At 41.6% G+C, this 18,637-nt stretch overlaps 1 protein-coding gene across 11 annotated transcripts in view; it reads left to right on the top strand.

Annotated features, from left to right (window-relative positions):
- HP1BP3 (heterochromatin protein 1 binding protein 3) overlaps positions 3,469–18,637 on the top strand; it is a 32,371-nt gene continuing 17,202 nt past the window's right edge. Inside the window, exons 1-6 of one of the 11 annotated variants that reach the window (XM_013999048.2) lie at positions 3,473–3,613; positions 9,379–9,574; positions 10,008–10,107; positions 13,119–13,272; positions 14,594–14,753; positions 17,390–17,533. In XM_013999048.2, coding sequence (XP_013854502.1) covers positions 9,479–9,574; positions 10,008–10,107; positions 13,119–13,272; positions 14,594–14,753; positions 17,390–17,533 — 654 coding nt within the window. In that variant the 5' untranslated portion in view covers positions 3,473–3,613; positions 9,379–9,478. Of the gene's footprint in view, positions 3,614–4,030; positions 4,174–4,630; positions 4,774–7,694; positions 9,269–9,378; positions 9,575–10,007; positions 10,108–13,118; positions 13,273–14,593; positions 14,754–17,389; positions 17,534–18,637 lie in introns of those variants that run through there. The other 10 variants (XM_021097637.1, XM_021097636.1, XM_021097634.1 and 7 more) reach the window with 10 other exon arrangements.

Here is an 18,637-nt window from a genome sequence, read left to right as displayed (position 1 = left end):
ATAAAGATCAAGCTTGCTAGGAACAGAAACTTCTCTCCCCACCAGGCAATCAAGAATTATTCTTCAAACATCAATATGTTAACATGAGGTGGACTATGAGTAAAATAGTTTGATGTATCTTTCAATGCTCAGCCTCATGCTGCATTGTCAAAACTCTGGTCTGGAATATTCTCAGAATCTGCAATTTCTTCAGCTTCTATCCTTATGCCTAAATCTCCAAAGTCACATATTTTGCTTTTCTACACAAAACAATACCTTTTAGCTTAACAGACTTAAGCATCACTTAGCTTTAAATTTGAGGAATAGTTAAAAACTGATCACATTGACCATAGGCCAGGATGTCTGCAAAGCAAGCTATATGCTAAAGTTTCAACAAGGACTTGGCTTCTAAAAGAAATGGATGTTTTTGGTTGAAAACGAGATGATACAATTGCATTTTGGGAATTTCCTAACACTTGCTTTTCTAGTTCACAAAACCCTACATTTCCTCAAGTTTCTGGGTCTCCTGAGCCATTTATCTTCTAACCTGGGCGGCCCTGGGCAGAACTGTGCAGTCATGACAGATGACAGCATAATTATTCCTCTTCTGTCTCCTGGAAGCTCCTCCTCTAGTCAGACACGCAGAATTCTTACTCTTCTGATCTGTAACTGTCAAATGGAGAGCTTTTGATTCTCAGCTACAGAGGTTGAAACAATTAATTCATGGGAGTTCCTATTGTGCCTCAGCGGGTTAATAACCCAACTGGCATCCATATGCCACAGGTGCGGCCCTAAAAAGCAAAAAAATAAATAAGTAAAACAGTGAATTCTCAACTATCAATTTGAGGCCAGTATTTCAGTTCTCCTTGCTACTATCACTTTGAAAGTGCTATAGAAGAGAGTGAAGCTTAAAAGGAATGAATGTTGGAACTTCAAGGACTTTGATATCAGTGTGAGAAGTCTCCGGGCAAGAGGGTTTTACTAGTGCTGTGACCATAACTCCATACACTCTATAAGATCTGTCCTGCTCCTAAACACACAAAGGTATGTGTTCCCTCCAGTGAAGAACATCAAACAGCCTCACTGCTTAAGTAAAGGGTATAAAACTCATCATGTAACTGTTTTTAACAAACGCAACTGAATGATGTATACTATACAACCAGTATAGCTCAAAGAAAGCCAAGTGAGAAAAACTATAAAACCATACCCCCAAGGAGTCTTAACGCAGATTCAGCTAAGTATAAAAATCAAAACTGATGACATATTACATTTAGCAGAGGTAAAATGCCTAAGCACTAAAACACGCACAATAAAAATTTCAAATCCCTTTGTAAGTGAAAAACAGCTTCAGACTTGAGCGGTAGATTTAGTGCATGGAGTGGGGGCACGTGCAAGCCTCCATGTGCACCCTCTTGAAAAATAATTTTGTTTCAGGGTTTTCCCTCAGGTGTATATATTGCAAACAACAGAGTAAGGTTTGTGTTTGTGTGTTTTTTAAAATAAAAAATCTGTGGAGAGGAGAAATCTAGTTTTCTCTTACCTGTGTGTCAACTTCTTGCATGAGATGGGGCTACAGACATTTGAGGGAAAAAGAGGAAAGATAGGATGTTTTAAGTATTTGAATACATAAACATGGAAGAGTCTTTACAAAGGGAGATTGGACTTCCTACTGTGTGGCACAACGGAATCAGCAGCATCTCTGCAGCGCCAGGATGCAGGTTCAATCCCTGGCACCTACAGTGGGTTAAAAGATCCTGTACTCACAGCTGCAGTGTAGGTAGAAAACTGCTGGCTCATGGGAGTCCCGCAGCAGAGATGAATCCAACTGAGGTTGCAGGTTCGATCCCTGACCTCGCTCAGTGGTTTAAGGATCCGGTGTTGCTGTGAGCTGTGGTGTGGGTCACAAATGCAGCTCAGATGCTGTGGATGTGGTGTAGGCTGAGAGCTGTAGCTCCCATTCGACCCTTAGCCTGGGAACTCTATATACTGCGGGTGTAACCCTAGAAAGTACACACACATAAAAATCTGGGCTCAGGAGTTCCCGTCGTGGTGCAGTGGTTAACAAATCTGACTAGGAACGATGAGGTTGCGGGTTCGATCCCTGCCCTTGCTCAGTGGGTTAACAATCCAGCATTGCCATGTAGGTCGCAGACATGGCTCGGATCCTGCGTTGTTGTGGCTCTGGCATAGGCTGGTGGCTACAGCTCCGATTCAACCCCTAGCCTGGGAACCTCCATATGCCATGGGAGCGGCCCAAGAAAAAAGGCAAAAAGACAAAAAAAAAAAAAAGAAAGCAAATTAAAAAAAAAAAAAATCTAGGCTCAGGTCTGATCGCTGCCCAGGAACTCCATAAGCCACAGGGCAGCCAAAAAAGAGGGAAAAGGGGGGGGGGAGACAAAAGATAGAAATGTTGATAAGGAAATGAGTAGGTTGAAGAAATGGCACAAAGTAACCAAAACCCCTTGTGAACATGTTTAGCCTGACACTAGAACACCAGGGCACTGGTAATGTAATCGGGATGTTAATGATAACACCTTGTAAAGAATTGGTGGTGGTGTGGTGGTTAAATTTTTATACAGCTGATCTTGGAACAGATGGAGTAGATGGCTATACCTGGGAAGGCTGGTGAGACAGTTAATGGCAGAGCCTGAGGACTGAGCTAAATGATTTCACAAATCTTTAAAATGACAGGAACATGCATTTGAGAATTAGTCATACTACTGTGAGCCTCAAGGCAATTGTGCTTATTATTTCCCTATATTCATTACCCAAACCCTCTCTACCCCCGACAAAACACCTACTATTGGAGATACATCGAATTTTCCCAAACTGATTTTGAAAAGTTACACTTTTTAACAATACGTAGCCTAAGTACGCTGATACCAACCTAATATGACATTTCCTAGGGAATTCCGTTTTCTAATCCCAAGGTTTCCTTGTTGAGAACCCTCCCGCGTTTGCGGATTAGGGAGCCAGGGAAGACTCATGATTAGAAAATCAACTTTCACAGTTCTTTTCCTGAGCCATTACTCTGCCCTGTACTGTATGGATACTTAATGGGAACGAATGAGAGGAAATGAACTTTCCGCTGAATTCCTAATTATTCCACGGTCTTCAAAGAAGCTAAACTGAGAAGCGGGAAATGCCAACCCCTCTAACGGCAGGCAGGCGGATCGCCAAAGCCAAAGCCCAGTTAAGACCGGGGACTGAAATAGACCACAGAAGTGTAAGTGAAAAGAGTGTCCTTCCGAGGAAGCGAAACCTCACCACCCAAGCTAACGCGCGCCACTAGCACAGCGCCGGCGAAAGCTGCGCGCGGACACAGACCCCAGCCGGGTCGTCCCCGCGTCCCGGAGCGCCCTCTCGCGCCCCCGCGCGCCCGACCGGGGAGGCAAATCTCGCGCGCTCCCTTCGCTCCCGCGGGCTCGGGGCGCGGCCACCGGCGCGCGGGGGGGGCGGGGCTGGCAAAGGGGGCGCGCGCGAGCGCGCGCGCGGGGCCGCGGGCAGGGGGGCGGGGCGGCAGAGCTCGGCGGCTGGGCCTGGAGGACAGCGGCGGCGGTGGTGACGAGCGGCTACGACAGCGGCGTTGAGAAGCTGTGCGGGACGCGGGCGCCAGGAAGGGGGGAGCGCAGAGGTAACGCAGTACGGAACAGGCGGACGGGGAGTGGGCGCGGGTCGGCTAGACCCGAAGGCGAGTGGCAGAGGACGCTTGCCCGGGGCGCCGCCGCCGCTCCCTGAGCGGAGGGGGCGGGGCGCCCGCGTCCCTGGAGGTGGTGCCTTTTGTCTGCCTTCCCCGGCCGCTCCGCCCCCCCCATCCCTCCCCCCTGCGACCTAGCCCCCTGCCCCTTGAGCTGAAGCCTCCTCCGGGGCCCTCTGGCACGCGCGCTCCCGCCCTTGTTTTGTTTGGACTAGGGGAAGGTGGGGGAGCTCTTCCCTGATCGAGGGCCCTGCGTCCCAGTGCGCCTGCGCTGGCGTCCTCCCGCCCGCTCCGATTGGCTGAGAGTTTGCGCATGCTCCGGAGCCCCGCGGTGGACCCCCGACGTCCGCCCCCGCCCTCCCCTTCACCCCACTCCCTCAGCGGTTTTCCGGGCCGGTTCGAAAGATGCCGGCGGCGGTGACTGGCTGCGGCGGTCCCGCCCCCCCGGGTTCTCCGCCCCTGCCGCCGCCGCCGCCGCCATTACGGAGCTCCCAGCGGTGAGTGCGCGGGGCGTTGGTGCCCACGGTCCGCCGCTTCTTGGCTCGCGCGGGCGGGCGCTGCCCGGATCGCGGCGTGGGCCTCCCAGCGTGCCTTCCGCAGCGTGAGCCCGAGCTGTCAGCCGGTGTCCTCGGTGTCCGCCGCCGCTGAGCCCGCCCTCCTTGGCCTCGCAGTCTTCATCTTAGCTCCGCTCTCCCCCGCCTTGTGCTCGCGCAGCACACCGGCCGCTCCCTGCCTTTGTCTCTGCTGGTCTTTGCCCAGTCTCTCGGCGGTCTGGGCGCGCTGTCAGCTGTTGGCGTCCCTGAAAAGCCTTTTGCTGTTGCTGCCGCTGCCGCTGCCGCTGCTGCTGCGACGCGGGCCTAAGCTTTCGTTTTCCCGTATGGCTTTCCTAGAGCTTGTTGCTCACCGCTCCTTAGACGGTGTGGTTCTAGTTAACAAAGTCCAACTTGTGACTAGGAGCGTTTGTATAGAGATGGAGGCAGGAGTGGTCGAGTGAGAGCCCGGTTTCAGAGTTTTGATACCGAATTGACTACTGTGATGGAGAACGAGTCACAACTTTTTTGAGGGAGTGCGCTCCCCTGCACAAAGGACTGCGCAAGGTGAACCTTACCGCCCTCTCCGCATAGGCATTTTCTCTCTGTGGTTTATTATGCTTCCTGACTTTTCGTTACATTGAAAAGTGAAAATTAGTTAGAAATATACCCAGGAATTCGCCTGGAACTTTACTGACAAGCCGGCTTGTCTTAGAGTGAAGTTAGACGTGACTAGTTTAATTTTGGAAGATAGATTTGTTTCATCTGGAAAGGCATAAACCTGTTCAGAGCTTTTAAAGTTTTTATTGCTCTTTCCAAAAGTCTAGTGTAACGTGTTTCAAAGCAGAAGTAATATTTTAGAGGATATTGTTGGCTTTCTTTCTAAGCTTAATTGGAAGACTGAAGACGGCAAGTTGGAGCAAGTGTCCTGAACTCTTCTTCGTGTTTAGATGAAAATCCTAACTCTTCAGCCAGTTAGGTTATGCTTATCTTGTGAGGATTCCCGTAGTGTCCTTAGCATCTATGCCCAAGACAGACACTAATTAAGTAATACTGAATTACTTGGTTTATTGAAATGTGAAAGAAGTTGCCAGCAAATTATAGGCATGCTTTTTGTGACATTACCAGTGAAGTCTGAATATAATGAAAGACATTAGATTGGGAACAATTTGTTGTATTCAGCGCATAGCTAATGACATTATATTGCAGACATTTTATGGTAAAATATGAAATAATTGTATTTTTCCTAAAATGCATGTTTTCAAGGATATCATTAAACTGAAACACATTTTAAACTTACGCTTATTTTTCTAGTGCTTTCTCTTCATGTAGAGAAGGTAAATTAAAACTCAGCAATTATGGACTTTGTACTTTTACAACCTTTTCTCCATTGCTTGCATTTAAACAACTTAGCATTTCCCTCAACAAAAGCAAATCTTATATATTATTCATATGACATTAAATTTAAAATGTAAAAACAGATTGATGATCACAGGAAGACCACATAAACCACAGGTAACAGATTGATTTGGGCACATACAAGAATCCTGGTGAAAAACTTATTAAGTTTCATCTCTTCATTCTTTCACTTAACAAATATTTGTTGAGCACCAATTCCATGCCTGCTATGTTTCTTAGGCCCCAAGTATACAGTAGTAAACCAGCCAGATAAGAGCCATGCCAGAAAACAAGTATGGCAGCTTAAAAGTCTGATCACTCAGAACTCCAGCAACAAAAGTTAAATGGGTACATGTGGTGGTGGTGGGGTTTTTGTTTTGTTTTATTTTTTTTTAAATCTCTTTGCCTTTTCTAGGCATATGGAGATTCCCAGGCTTGGGGTCCAATTGGAGCTCTAGTCGCCGGCCTACGCCAGAGCCACAGCAACGTGGGATCTGAGCCGAGTCTGCGACCTACACCACAGCTCATGGCAACGCCGGATCCTTAACCCACTGAGCAAGGCCAGGGATGGAACCTGCAACCTCATGGTTCCTATTCAGATTCATTAACCACTGAGCCACGACGGGGACTCCCTGGGTACGTGTGTTGTTAAGGCAGTGTTAATTAACCATCTATATAGTTTTGTTACCTCTGTAATGAATGGTGAACTTATGAAATAACTCATTAACCAACCTGTTATAAAGAAAGTGTTATAGACTGAAGCTTCAAGTTTCATGACCTTTACTAAGGAAATTTAGTAATTTGTGTTTTGTTTCAGCAGGTTAAGAGCCTGACTAGTATCCCCGAGGTTCGGGTATGATCCCTGGCCTCTCTCAGTGGGTTAAGGATCCAGTGTTGCTGTGAGCTGTGGTGTAGGTCGCAGATGCGGCTGGGATCCCTGGTTGCTGTGGCTGTGGTGTAGTCCAGCAGCTGCAGCTCCAATTCAAACCCTAGCCTGGGAACTTCCATGTGCTGCAGGTGTGGCCTTTGGGGGGAAAAAAAAATTCAGAGCTAAAGCAAACATTTCTTAATGTTTATATTAAATTTTAAAGTTTAGTTTTATTTTTTAAATGTTCTTTACACATACTGAATATAATAATAAGTATTATCAGATGTAGTCATTGTTTCAGCTTTTTTCCCTCAGTGTTTATCCAGCACCCATTATGTGCTGGGCATCATTCTAGGGGCTGGGAATACAGTGACGAACTAACTAGTCCTAGCCCAGGTAGTGTTTACATTCCATTAGGAGAGACAGAAAAAACAAGTAAATAGAAATATATTGAATTACAGGTTGAATTAAATCCTGTAAAGAAATCTAAGAAAAATAGGAAGGATCAGGAGGGGAGGGCTTTCCGAGAGCGGGACACTGAACAGAAACCTGATTGAAGTGTCTAGGGAAAGAATGTTGCAGTATGAGAGAACTCATGAGCAAAGTGCTAGGACCAAAGGAAGGTCTGCGTGTTTAAGAATCAAGAGAGTAGAATGATGGGTAGAATCATAGATTATTCTTTTTTTTTTTTTTTTTTTTGGTCTTTTCTAGGGTTGCACCCCCGGCATATGGAGGTTCCCAGGCTAGGGGTCTAATTGGAGCTGCAGTCGCCTGCCTACACCACAGCCACAGCAATGCCAAATCCAAGCCACATCTGTGACCTACACCACAGCTCACGGCTACACCAGATCCTTAACCCACTGAGCGAGGCCAGGGATCAAACCCACAACCTCATGGCTCCTGGTCGGATTCGTTTCTGCTGAGCCATGACGGGAACTCCAGGAAAATATTCTTTAAAGATACTCTGTGAATAAAGACTCCTCGAAGTTTCATTGACTTCACAGTACCCTTTTAAACCTAGGTAATATTATCTTGGGTTAAGAAGGGTGAATTCGAAGTTCCCGTTGTGGTTCAGTGGAACCTGACTAGTAGTATCCATGAGGATGCCGGTTTGCTCCCTGGCCTCACTCAGTGGGTTAAAGATCCTGCGTTGCTGTGGCTGTGGTGTAGGCTGGCAGCTGCAGCTCTGATTTGACCCCTAGCCTGGGAACTTCCATATGCTGCAGATACGACCCTAAAAGGCAAAAAAGAGGGAGAGAGGGAGGAAGATAGATGAATTCATTAGCAGTATCACTTTACCAAGAATAACTTGAAGTTTTACATCTGTATGGTATTTACATGTAAAAGATATCATCACATTTGCCCTTTTTTTTTTTTTTTTTTGCTTCTTAGGGCCGTACCCACAGCATGTGGAGGTTCCCAGGCTAGGGGTTGAAGTGGAGCTACAGCTGCCAGCCTATGCCACAGCCACGGCAACGCCAGATCTGAGCCGAGTCTGTGCCTACACCACAGCTCACAGCAATGCCAGATCCTTAACCTAGTGAGCGAGGCCAGGGATTGAACCCAAAACCTCGTGTTTCCTAGTCAGATTCATTTCTGCTGCGCCACGACGGCAACTCCAGATTTGTCTTTTTTTTTTTTTTTTTTAATCAAGGAAATATGTTACTATGTAAGTGCTAGTTAGATGAGTGAACAGGTTTATATATTAAAATTATTCCCAAGTAGAATTGTAGCTTTCACAAATCAAAATAATGCCGTTAAACCCAACTTTTCACAGATCAGAAAACAACTATTTTTATGTCTGTTTTATAGTTCTTAAAGTGAATTGCTATATGAGCATTTTAAGCAGTTTTGCAACAGTTAAGTTTTAAATATTCATGGATATTCCTAATAAACTCTTGAGAATTATATATATTGTCTTGAACTCTTTCAGCTGCCTTTCACTGCACCTGATTGATAGTTCTCAAGTTTGGCACTGCTCTTGGTGTTCTCATAAAAAGATTTTCCCTGTAAATGTGAAAGCACCTTGTCTGGATCTTGAAACTATTACCTACAAATTGAAAGCCCTTAAATTTCTATACAGGACTAGAGCTTAAAGTAGAAGTTGAATAGCTAGTCTACCCTTTCCCAGCTCTTTGTTAATGTTCAGAGATCTAAATGCTTAACTGGTCATATTATGTTTTGGAAGAAGTTTTATTATAAAATGTCATTGAGTCTGAGATGAGATGGGGGTGGGGCTGAAGGTGTTAATGATCACCTAAATTTGAGTGACTACATGGGATTTATTTTTGAATATTTAATTTTATTCTGTGCTAGTTTTGCTTAACATTAACTATATGACAAATAAGGTCTTAGAAGCATACTGACTCTCTTGGGTGATGGTCTGAATTTTCTTTTCGGAGTCTGGAGGCTCTTAGACTGTCATGTTCTTCAGTATTTTTGCCCTTCTGTTACTTCTCTGAGGGAGATAGAGTTAAGGTTACAGTTAAGTTTCCTGACCCCTTTGAAAACACTAACAATAGCTTTCTCTCTTTAGTAAACTGATCTTTGAGTAAACATTGACTAAAACTCTTCCCTGGTCTCCTCTTCTTTTCTTTCTAAGATCCTGATAGGAGCCAGAGGGGATGGGGTTAGATTCCTTAGGAGCTTTCTTGTCCTTGTTGCCTTGTTCATGTGGAAGGTGCAACAGCTGCTGTGGCTTGTGCATTTGTCCTAGTCGCTGCTTTCATAGTCTATATTTTGATAGTGATTTTATCTTTCCGAATGATAACTGACGAAGGCATCTGTCACTTAACTGTAAGTTTTATAGTGAAAAATTTCCCCCTTTGGATGTATATTAAATTTAGACATTTTAGTTTAGTTTTGTTTTCTGTTAATCTTCACTCCAGGTCTTTTCTGTGCTTTAGGTTGATTCTTCACCACACTGAAACCATTAGGAAAAATCCTTGTGATTAACAGCAGAGGCTTCAGAGTGTAACCTGTACTCGGGCCTAGAAATTATTTTAAATGGCGACTGATACGTCTCAAGGTGACCTCGTCCATCCTAAGGCACTCCCACTTATAGTAGGAGCTCAGCTGATCCACGCGGACAAGTTAGGTGAGGTAGGGGCTGACACATTCTTGAAGCTCACTCTTGGATCAGTCCCTGACTTCAGGCCCTGCTGGGTCCTTCTTGGTACCTGTTCCTTCCTCTACTTTGGGGAGTCTGGGTTGTAAATCTGAAAAAATCAAGTAGATGCAAAGTTCTTTTCATCTTTCCTTTCCCCTCAAATTCCTGAGAAAACCTCCAACCTTCTAAATTTATTCCAAATCAAGTATAATACTTGCTTCCATTTGAACTCTAGCAAAAATGAAATACTTTGAAAAGTACTTCTTAAAAATCATATTTCATCTCGAAAAACGTGTTAAAAGTAATTTGCATCAGATCCTGGAGTCGACTTGAAGAATTCTTCTGAAATCCAGTTAGGCCCCTTGAGAAAGAGAGAAAAGAGAAGTTTTTTTTTACATGTATAATTATGGCTGTTTCTTTTCTTAGAAGGTAGAAGATAACACCATGCCGATTCGTAGAGCTGTGAATTCTACCCGGGAGACTCCTCCCAAGAGCAAGCTTGCTGACGGGGAGGAACAAAAACCAGGTAAAGTAAAGCAGGAGACAACATAAAAAGGCAAAGGTTTCTGCTTCAGTTTGAAGTTTCCTGTAAATTCCCTTGAACTTAGTTGTTCTTTTTTCATGCCTAAGTATTTGGAAAGAACATTTAGAGAAGTGGTGTATCATTTCCAGACCATGTGGGCAAAGAAAGAATTTCATCTTGTCTCTAAAGATTTTTTCGAAGGTGAAAATTTCATGTTCTTGGAATTCAGAACAGAAAGATAGCTGGAGAAGACAGGAACCATGGAGGAGTAGCTTCAGGGCATATAGTGTCTTGGGCTGATCCTCTGGAGGAATGGAGGGCTTGGGCCTACAAGATGGGCGGTGAAAGGCTTGCATAGAAATCATCAGGAGGCCGTAAGGGAACAAAAGGGTGATCAAAACAGTGGTTTATAACTTTGGTGTTGGAGGTGAGAAGATTGGTCAGACAGAGGCAGGAACATAGGAACTCAAGAGAAAGGTAGAACCATCAGCCTGGATCATTCGTGCTCCTTTATGGCATTAATCACCACTTCTTGAGGTGGGACTGCTTTTCTTATTCTTCTCATGACCTTTTTCTTTCTTTTTTGTCCTTTCCCCCTTTCTCTCTTGCCTTTTATGTCAGGTTTGCCAGGGAGCACATGGTGCTGTCCCTGTCACTGCTGTTAGAACCAAATACTTGCTGACCAGCACATACCATGAATAAAGTAATACGTGCACCCTGGTTGCTTTTATCCGTGGCGCACGAAGGATATACTCTTTTCTAGCTGAGCCTGGAGTTTGTCTCAGAATCCTCAGATGAATACCATAAGCAGTTTGGGTACTATAGCCTAAGGCAGTGAGGAGACATGGGAATTAGCATATTAAAAAAGTAATAGGTGCTGGTGTGTTATGATAGGTTATTTGTCCAGCACTAAGATTAACCACTTGATGGCACATCATGATCCACATTTATCTAACAGCCAGCTGGAGCTACTGAATCACTAATAACATGAGTTTTCCGGATATTCTAGCATGTTCAGGTGTAACAATTTATACAAGACCAACCAATATTTCACAAGTTGTGTTTTTTTATCTTATCTCTGTCCATTATAGTGTTTTGTACATGGAAATAATTGAACGCTCATGCTTTAAATTTTATAAATCCACAAAGGCAGACACAATAGTTTAATGAGTTGGAAACAGTATCTTACAGGTAATACATATTCATGTTTGAGCGACTGAATCTTTATTGAACCATAAGCTATCAAGGGAAAATAATGTGGAATTAAACATATAGCCTTGTTGTTGCAGTAGAACTCAGTAAACAGTCTCAGCTTTTCAGTTTTTTTAGAATAAGGCAATGTAAAAATAAGTAACATGACTAACTAGACTTTCTTACACAACCAATTAGGTCAGCCAGTTAGGTCACATGGGTGAGGCGAGGAACAGTAATAGATGCATCATGATTTAAAAAAAAAAAAATGGAGTTCGCTGATGGCTTAACAGGTGAGGATCCAGCATTGGCACTGCTGTGGTTCAGGTCACTGTTGTGGCATGGGTTCAGTCCCTGGCCCAGGAACTTCTGCATGCTGTAGGTGGGGCCAAAAACCCCACAAAAACATCTTGTAGTCATGTATATCACTACTTACCATTGCTAAAATGAAGTTGTAGCCTTAATGTTTGCAAAACGGTTCTAGAAGCAGAAGAGGCCAGAGGAGGATGGGAATCATAGTACAAGTCCTGGCCCACAGATTTCCCCTAAACCTGAGCAGTTTATGTGATGCTCGTAATAGCTTCTGTGAGGTAAGGGTACTAAGACATGGAGATATCAAAGAACTTGCCCTAAGATATCAAGCTATATGGTTATAAAGTCTGAACTTGAATACAGATATATCTGGCTCTGAATTTAGTTTGGCTGAACATACATGGGAACTTTTTTTTTTTTTTTTTAACTTAAATGCAAATCTGCCCTTAAAAAAAAAAGGAGTTCCCCTTGTGGCTCAGCGGTAACAAACCTGAGTAGCATCCATAAGGACAGGGGTTGGATCCCTGGCCTTGCCCAGTGGTTTAAGGATCTAGTGTTGCTGTGAGCTGTGGTTAGGTTGCAGACCTGCAGACTGCCTTGCTGTGGCTATGGTGTAGGCCAGCAGCTATAGCTCTAATTAGACCCCTAACATGGAAACTTCCATATGCCGTGGGTGTGGCCCTTAAAAAAAAAACAAATCTGGTTGGAGAGTGTAACCTAGGATGATTTACAAATGGTAGTTGACTATCCTGAAATTTATGGTTTAGAATTTCAGTTTGTTGAGAAACTAGAATTCCTTTAGCATTGTATGTATGTGGTTTGGCTATAAGAAGGAAGTAGCATTTTAAAAAATTCTCATGTTTATATGACCACCTCAAAGAGGTCGTCTTTGTGCCAGTAATGTGTTCTCATAATTTGAATGACCAGACTCTTCAAGCATATACTTTTTTTTTTTGTCTCATTTTGGCTACCAAAGTCCTTTAAAGTCCCTGCTTAACCATTTATTTCCTAGGGTTCTGTGTTTTATAGTGGTTGCTCCAAGAGGCCCACTGAAAAAAGACACAGACAAGCAACTATAGACTTTAGTATCCCCTCTCATATTTCTGCACTTGTTCCAATCATTTCCCTTAGAAAATACATGTTAATTTTCTACTACTTACTCCCTTACTAAGTTATGTCTGTTAAATTATGAAACGAATGAGTCTCATCAGTGGTACAGAGTAGAACAATCAAGAGATTTGATTTGGGTTGAAATGAGTTTCCCTTTCTGTGTAATTTTCCTGTCCTTCTCCTTTTCTCACCTAATGGTCTGGGTCATCAACCCCCCCATGGGCAATTTGAGTGACATAGAAGGAAGAAAACTGCACTCGTGGTCATTTGTTCATTTTAGAACCCAGCTGTTAATTGCCACCTTGGGCTTTTCTATTTAAAGAGAAACGTTTACCCTTTTGTTGACTCTGGCTGTAATGTATTTACTTGATGCAGTTACTACTCACCTAATCTTTTTTTAGAACCAGATGTAAGTTCAGAGGAATCTGTCTCCACTGTAGAAGAACAAGAGAATGAAACTCCACCTGCTACATCTAGTGAGGCAGAGCAGCCAAAGGGGGAACCTGAGAATGAAGAGAAGGAAGAAAACAAGCCTTCTGAGGAAACCAAAAAGGAGTAAGGACTTAATGCCTTCTTGCTACTTATAATGGAAGAGTATGTAAAAGGACCATAGAGCAGACTTTTTAAGTTTTATAACATTGATTTTTTGCTCGATACGTGCTATTCGGATTTACTTTTTTTAGAATTGTTTTTGAAATAGGCTTACAATGTAGAATGGCCTATTAGAATTTGTAGTAGTTATCAGAACAATGGTTTGAATAATTCAGAATTCATTCCTTTTGGCTTTAAATGTGTTCTTGTGCTTAGAGTTCATTGTGGGAGGGTCTGCTATTGCAAGCATTGACATAATTTCAGTAAGAAATGAAACATGACTATAAAAATCTGATCTGGAAGATACTTCACCATTTTATTCTTCCCTCTGTGTCAAGGGTGAGTTACTTGTGCATGCTTACATTAGAAAGCATTGGTCTCTATCAAGGCATTGCTAAAGTCACCTAAAACTCTGTATATTTGATGAAGTATCCAGTTAGAGGGTGATTGTGAGAATCTGAAAGCGTAATCTGCTATCGATAGTCTGTACAATGTGATAGTGATTCTTTTTCAATTAAACCTTTTTTTTTTTTTCAGACAGCCGGTAGCATTCTTTCTGTTCATAATTGGTGAGAATGGTTAGGTACTACTTTTTAAATAAAAGAATAACTTAGAACTCTACCTTCTAGGTGTAACCCTGAGGGCATCTTTCATCCCAGTTTTATAGATACATGTAGGGTCTGTGGAATTTTGTATTTTAGATGTGTGGAGTCTTATTATTACTTAGAATAAAATTTATATATAATGCTTTATGGCTCACAAAATTGTTTTTATAAACATGGTCTCATGGTTTCTTGTTGCACCTTATAAAGTATTTGGTTTTATATTACTGTTTTACAGCTGAAGAGACTAAGACCCAGGTCACTTGCTAAGATGACATAGCTGTTAAATGTTGGAGCTAAGACTTAAACCTGGGTTTTCTGACTTCAGAGCTTGAGTTCTTTGCACTGTACTAAATTGTATCTGTTTCAGTTGTTATTAGAATACATTTAAAAATTTCCTTTATGTACTTGACCCTTCATACCAGTGCTAATTTATATGACTCCTCCTGAACCTGAGAGAAAACACCTTTTCAATTCATTTTATAGTACCCAGTTTAATGGGTTTTTTTTTTTTTTTAAGTATTTTATTTTGTAAAATTTTCCTTATTTTATGTGTAACTTTAATTTGGAAATGAATTAAACATTAATTTTTTTTTAATCCCTCTCTGGTCTTTTCTTCTTTCTGACTTTATACTTCTTTCTGAAGAGTTTATCTTGCATAATAACAATTCTTTGTTTTAAAGTGAGAAAGATCAGTCTAAAGAAAAGGAGAAGAAAGTGAAAAAAACAATACCTTCCTGGGCTACCCTTTCTGCCAGCCAGCTAGCCAGGGCCCAGAAACAAACACCGATGGCTTCCTCCCCACGTCCCAAGATGGATGCAATCCTAACTGAGGCCATTAAGGCAAGTTTTTATTTCAAGCAGTTCATCTTAGATTTATTCTGTTTGTCTTTTGCTTACTTGAAAATGGCATAGTCCTGTGCAGACATCAGAGATTTTGCTCTGCTTCCTAAGAGATTTAAATAGAAGAAAGCCATGGCTAGATTTATGTTTTTATAATATTATCACATTTGGTGAGCACTGTTAATTTTTTTAAAAACTCTAATTTACTATAGCAAGTATTTTTAACTTATCTTTAGATTTTTTTTCACTCAGTTTAAGTGTAGCTTTTCTTTGAAGGCTGAACGTGTTAATTCAACAAACAGTTGAGGACTAGCTTCTCTGATCAAGCAGCCGTACTAGTGATATAGCACAGAATAAGGCAAACAGGGTCCTTCCCCTTTTGAGATCTAACTGACCCAGGGTAACTGAATAACATTGAGAAAATTTTTATTTTAAAAGAGTACCATCTTCAGATCCATTTTCAAAACTTAGTGTCTCATGTTAGTAGTTGGTTATTTTTCACACCTAAACAATAGAAAACCCTTTTAGAAACCTTACTGCTTTGCTTCATATCACCTAGTCGTTCTAGAATACTTGCAAAAACTGTCCTCCTTCCATAGCTTTATAACTTTACTATAATTCATTGACTTTCATTAGCTCGTGTGATCATTAGGTACTGTTTTCTTATTTAAGGTTATCTTCTAATCTGACCTTGCCCTTTTTTTGTATAAATTTTTCTGATTAATTTTGCCATGTTTATTTCACATGAGCAGATGACAAGAGGAGTTAAAACAGAAGCCATAGACACTCATTTCAGGGACCCTATTGCTAGCATCTGAGTCAGAACTGGGGAGAGAAGGTTATAGATACAGTTTAACCAGTGGTGGTGTACGTAGGAAGGAAGAGCCTGGTGGTCCTTCTTAGCCTGGTGGTGCTTCTTAGACAGCACTGACAAACTGGAAAAGAGTTTGCTTTCAGACCTCTCTCTGCACTCCTTCAAGAGTACTCTCAACTCATTGAGAAGACTTCCTTGGTCTAGGTAGCTTGACTATTGTGGATCTCTTTTCTTTGTGTAGCCTTTCTTCTAGGATTTCACTTTGTGACCACTCAGCTTAGGTTTGAAGGGGCAAGGTTACCGTGAGGGTGGAGAATGGACTAAATTTTTTAAAAATACTAGAACGAAAATATAAACACTATGGAGTTCCCATCATGGCTCAGCGGTTAACAAATCCAACTAGGAACCATGAGGTTGCGGGTTCAATCCCTGGTCTCACTCAGTGGGTTAAGGATCCGGCGTTGCTGTGAGCTGTGGTGTAGGTCGCAGACGTGGCTCAGATCTGGCATGGCTGTGGCTTAGGCCGGCGGCTGTAGCTCTGATTTGACTCCTAGCCTGGGAACCTCCATATGCTGCAAGTGCAGCCCTAGAAAAGACAAAAAGATGGGACAGTATAAATAGGCCTAAAGAATAGTTGAAATATTATGCATATTTGTACAAATGAAATATATAATATACATGTGTGCATGTATGTATTTATATCATATGTAGTCCATGCATTTAACAAATTATAATTTCAGGCCACTGATACCATTTTCTGAATCTGAGAGAAGTCCTGATATATATTTTCATCTCATTATCAATTTGGTGGCGCCAAAGGATTGTTGTAGCATTAGAGTGTTCTTTTCTGTTTGATTTTCTTTGCTTTGCATTTTCTTTTAAGACCAAGAGTAAACTTCAGTAGGTTACAATAAGTCAGAGACATTTACTTGAAGTGGGTGATCCATATTAACACAGTCCATATTAACTTGTGTTGCATGGTCTTTTCTGGTCCGTCTGTCTGTGAGTTATTTTTGGTATATAAAATAATATTTAATCAAGCCTTTATCCAGTGATAATGGGTAAATCCTGTAGTCAGTTTATGAGACAATGGCTACACAAAATTGGAAGACTAGCCCATTAGCTAAATAACAGATGCTGCTGTGTGCCTCAAAATTTGGGGGGGAAAAATTTGCTGCCTTTGTGACATGATGACCTGCTTGAGTCTTCCATGGGCATCAGTCAAATGGAATATAGATAAGTCGGATGGAAATGGAGGAGGAGACTTTAAATTGCAATTGAATACTCTCATTTTTATGCACAACTTCCCTTAAGGCTTTGCATCTGTAAACCCGGTTTTATGTCATTTATTCAGATTGTTTTTGCTTATATTATCTGCTGACATTCATACAAAGCCTGTGGAGAACTATTGGTTTTGGTGTGCCAAAGTTCATTCCATAAAATGGGCCACATCTGTGAACCTACAAGCGATAGAAATGCCTGCTTTAATTTCATGCTAAAGATCTGTCTTAATATAAAATAGAATTAAAATGGAAGGCGGTTCTTCATTAACACACAGAATGGTGTTCACATGTTGTATCTTCTCTTTGGCTGTTTTGAACAATTTAAATTTGTTGCAGAAATATTGTTAATTCTGTCTTTCTCCACAGCCATGATGAACTGAAGTTACCTGAAATGCTGTTCATTTTTCCCTGCCATTTTTTTCGTTCGTTAATCAAGTTCACTTCCAAAACCATTTATTTTGAAAACATATGTGTCAGAAAACACATAAAAAACAGGTAGTTTAAATTAACGTGTATGGTTTGATAAATCTGTTCCCTAGGCATGCTTCCAGAAGAGTGGTGCGTCTGTGGTTGCTATTCGAAAATACATCATCCATAAGTACCCTTCTCTGGAGCTAGAGAGAAGGGGCTACCTCCTTAAACAAGCGCTGAAAAGAGAATTAAATAGAGGTGTTATTAAACAGGTATTAAACATTTGTTTGTAATATCATTTCAACATGTATTGGCTTTAAATCCATCTTTGGTAAATAATATGTAGGCTTTTAGTGCTTTGTGGGTTTGTTTGTTTATTTGTTAAAACAAGTTAACATGATGATGAAATGCTTACCCTTGACCTTGTTTTATAATCTTAGACTAGGTTTCAAAATCACTGGTGCCAGTTATCTTTAATAAGATAACTATTCTAGAAAACCAAAGCAATATGACAGTATATAAATTTTTTTCTAGCTGCTTGTACTTTTAATTGGTTTTTCTTCAGGGGGTGCTTGTGCTTGGGATTATATAGTACTGAAGATGATAAGCAGGATTGAGGAATCCTATTAATGCAATAGCAGAAAAGATAATTGTTCTTAAGTTTCTTAGTTTTAAAGCCTAACTTAAGTGGCTAAAGTGGTTATTATAAATTATCTTTGTAAATATGTTCACCTTCATTAGTATTTAAAACTATTAAAAGCTTTAGGGAGCATCAGATAAACTTGGATAAATTGAGAATAATACTAAAACCAATATTGATTTCAGGCATATATCCATGTTACTTGGCCTAGTACTTCAAAACATTACTTAGAGTTTTGAAGATATATTGTACAACACAGGGAATATAGCTTTTTTTTTTTTTTTTTGCGTTTTAGGGCCACACTCATGTCATATGGAAGTTCCCAGGCGAGGGGTCTAATCAGAGCTACAGCTTCCGCCTACACCAGAGCCACAGCAACACAGGATCCAAGCCACATATGTGACCTATACCACAGCTCACAGCAACGCCAGATCCTTAACCCACGGAGTGAGGCCAGGGATCAAACCTGCATCCTCATGGATACTAGTCAGGTTTGTTAACCACTGAGCCATGATGGGAACTCCCTATAGCCGTTATTGAATAATAACTTTATTTATTTACTTTTTGGCCTCACCTGTGGCATGTGGAAGTTGCCAAGCCAAGGATCAGACCCTTGCCACAGCAGCAACCCTAGCCACTTCAGTAACATCACCGTATACTTAACCCACTGTGCCTCAAGGGAACGCCAATATTTTATTTTTTATTTTTTTAATGATTTTTATTTTTTCCATTATAG

The sequence above is a fragment of the Sus scrofa genome, chromosome 6 (genome assembly GCF_000003025.6).
Source record: "Sus scrofa isolate TJ Tabasco breed Duroc chromosome 6, Sscrofa11.1, whole genome shotgun sequence".
Lineage (NCBI taxonomy): Eukaryota > Metazoa > Chordata > Mammalia > Artiodactyla > Suidae > Sus > Sus scrofa.
Note: the sequence above shows the minus strand (reverse complement) of the source record. Positions and strands in the feature narration are given on the sequence as shown.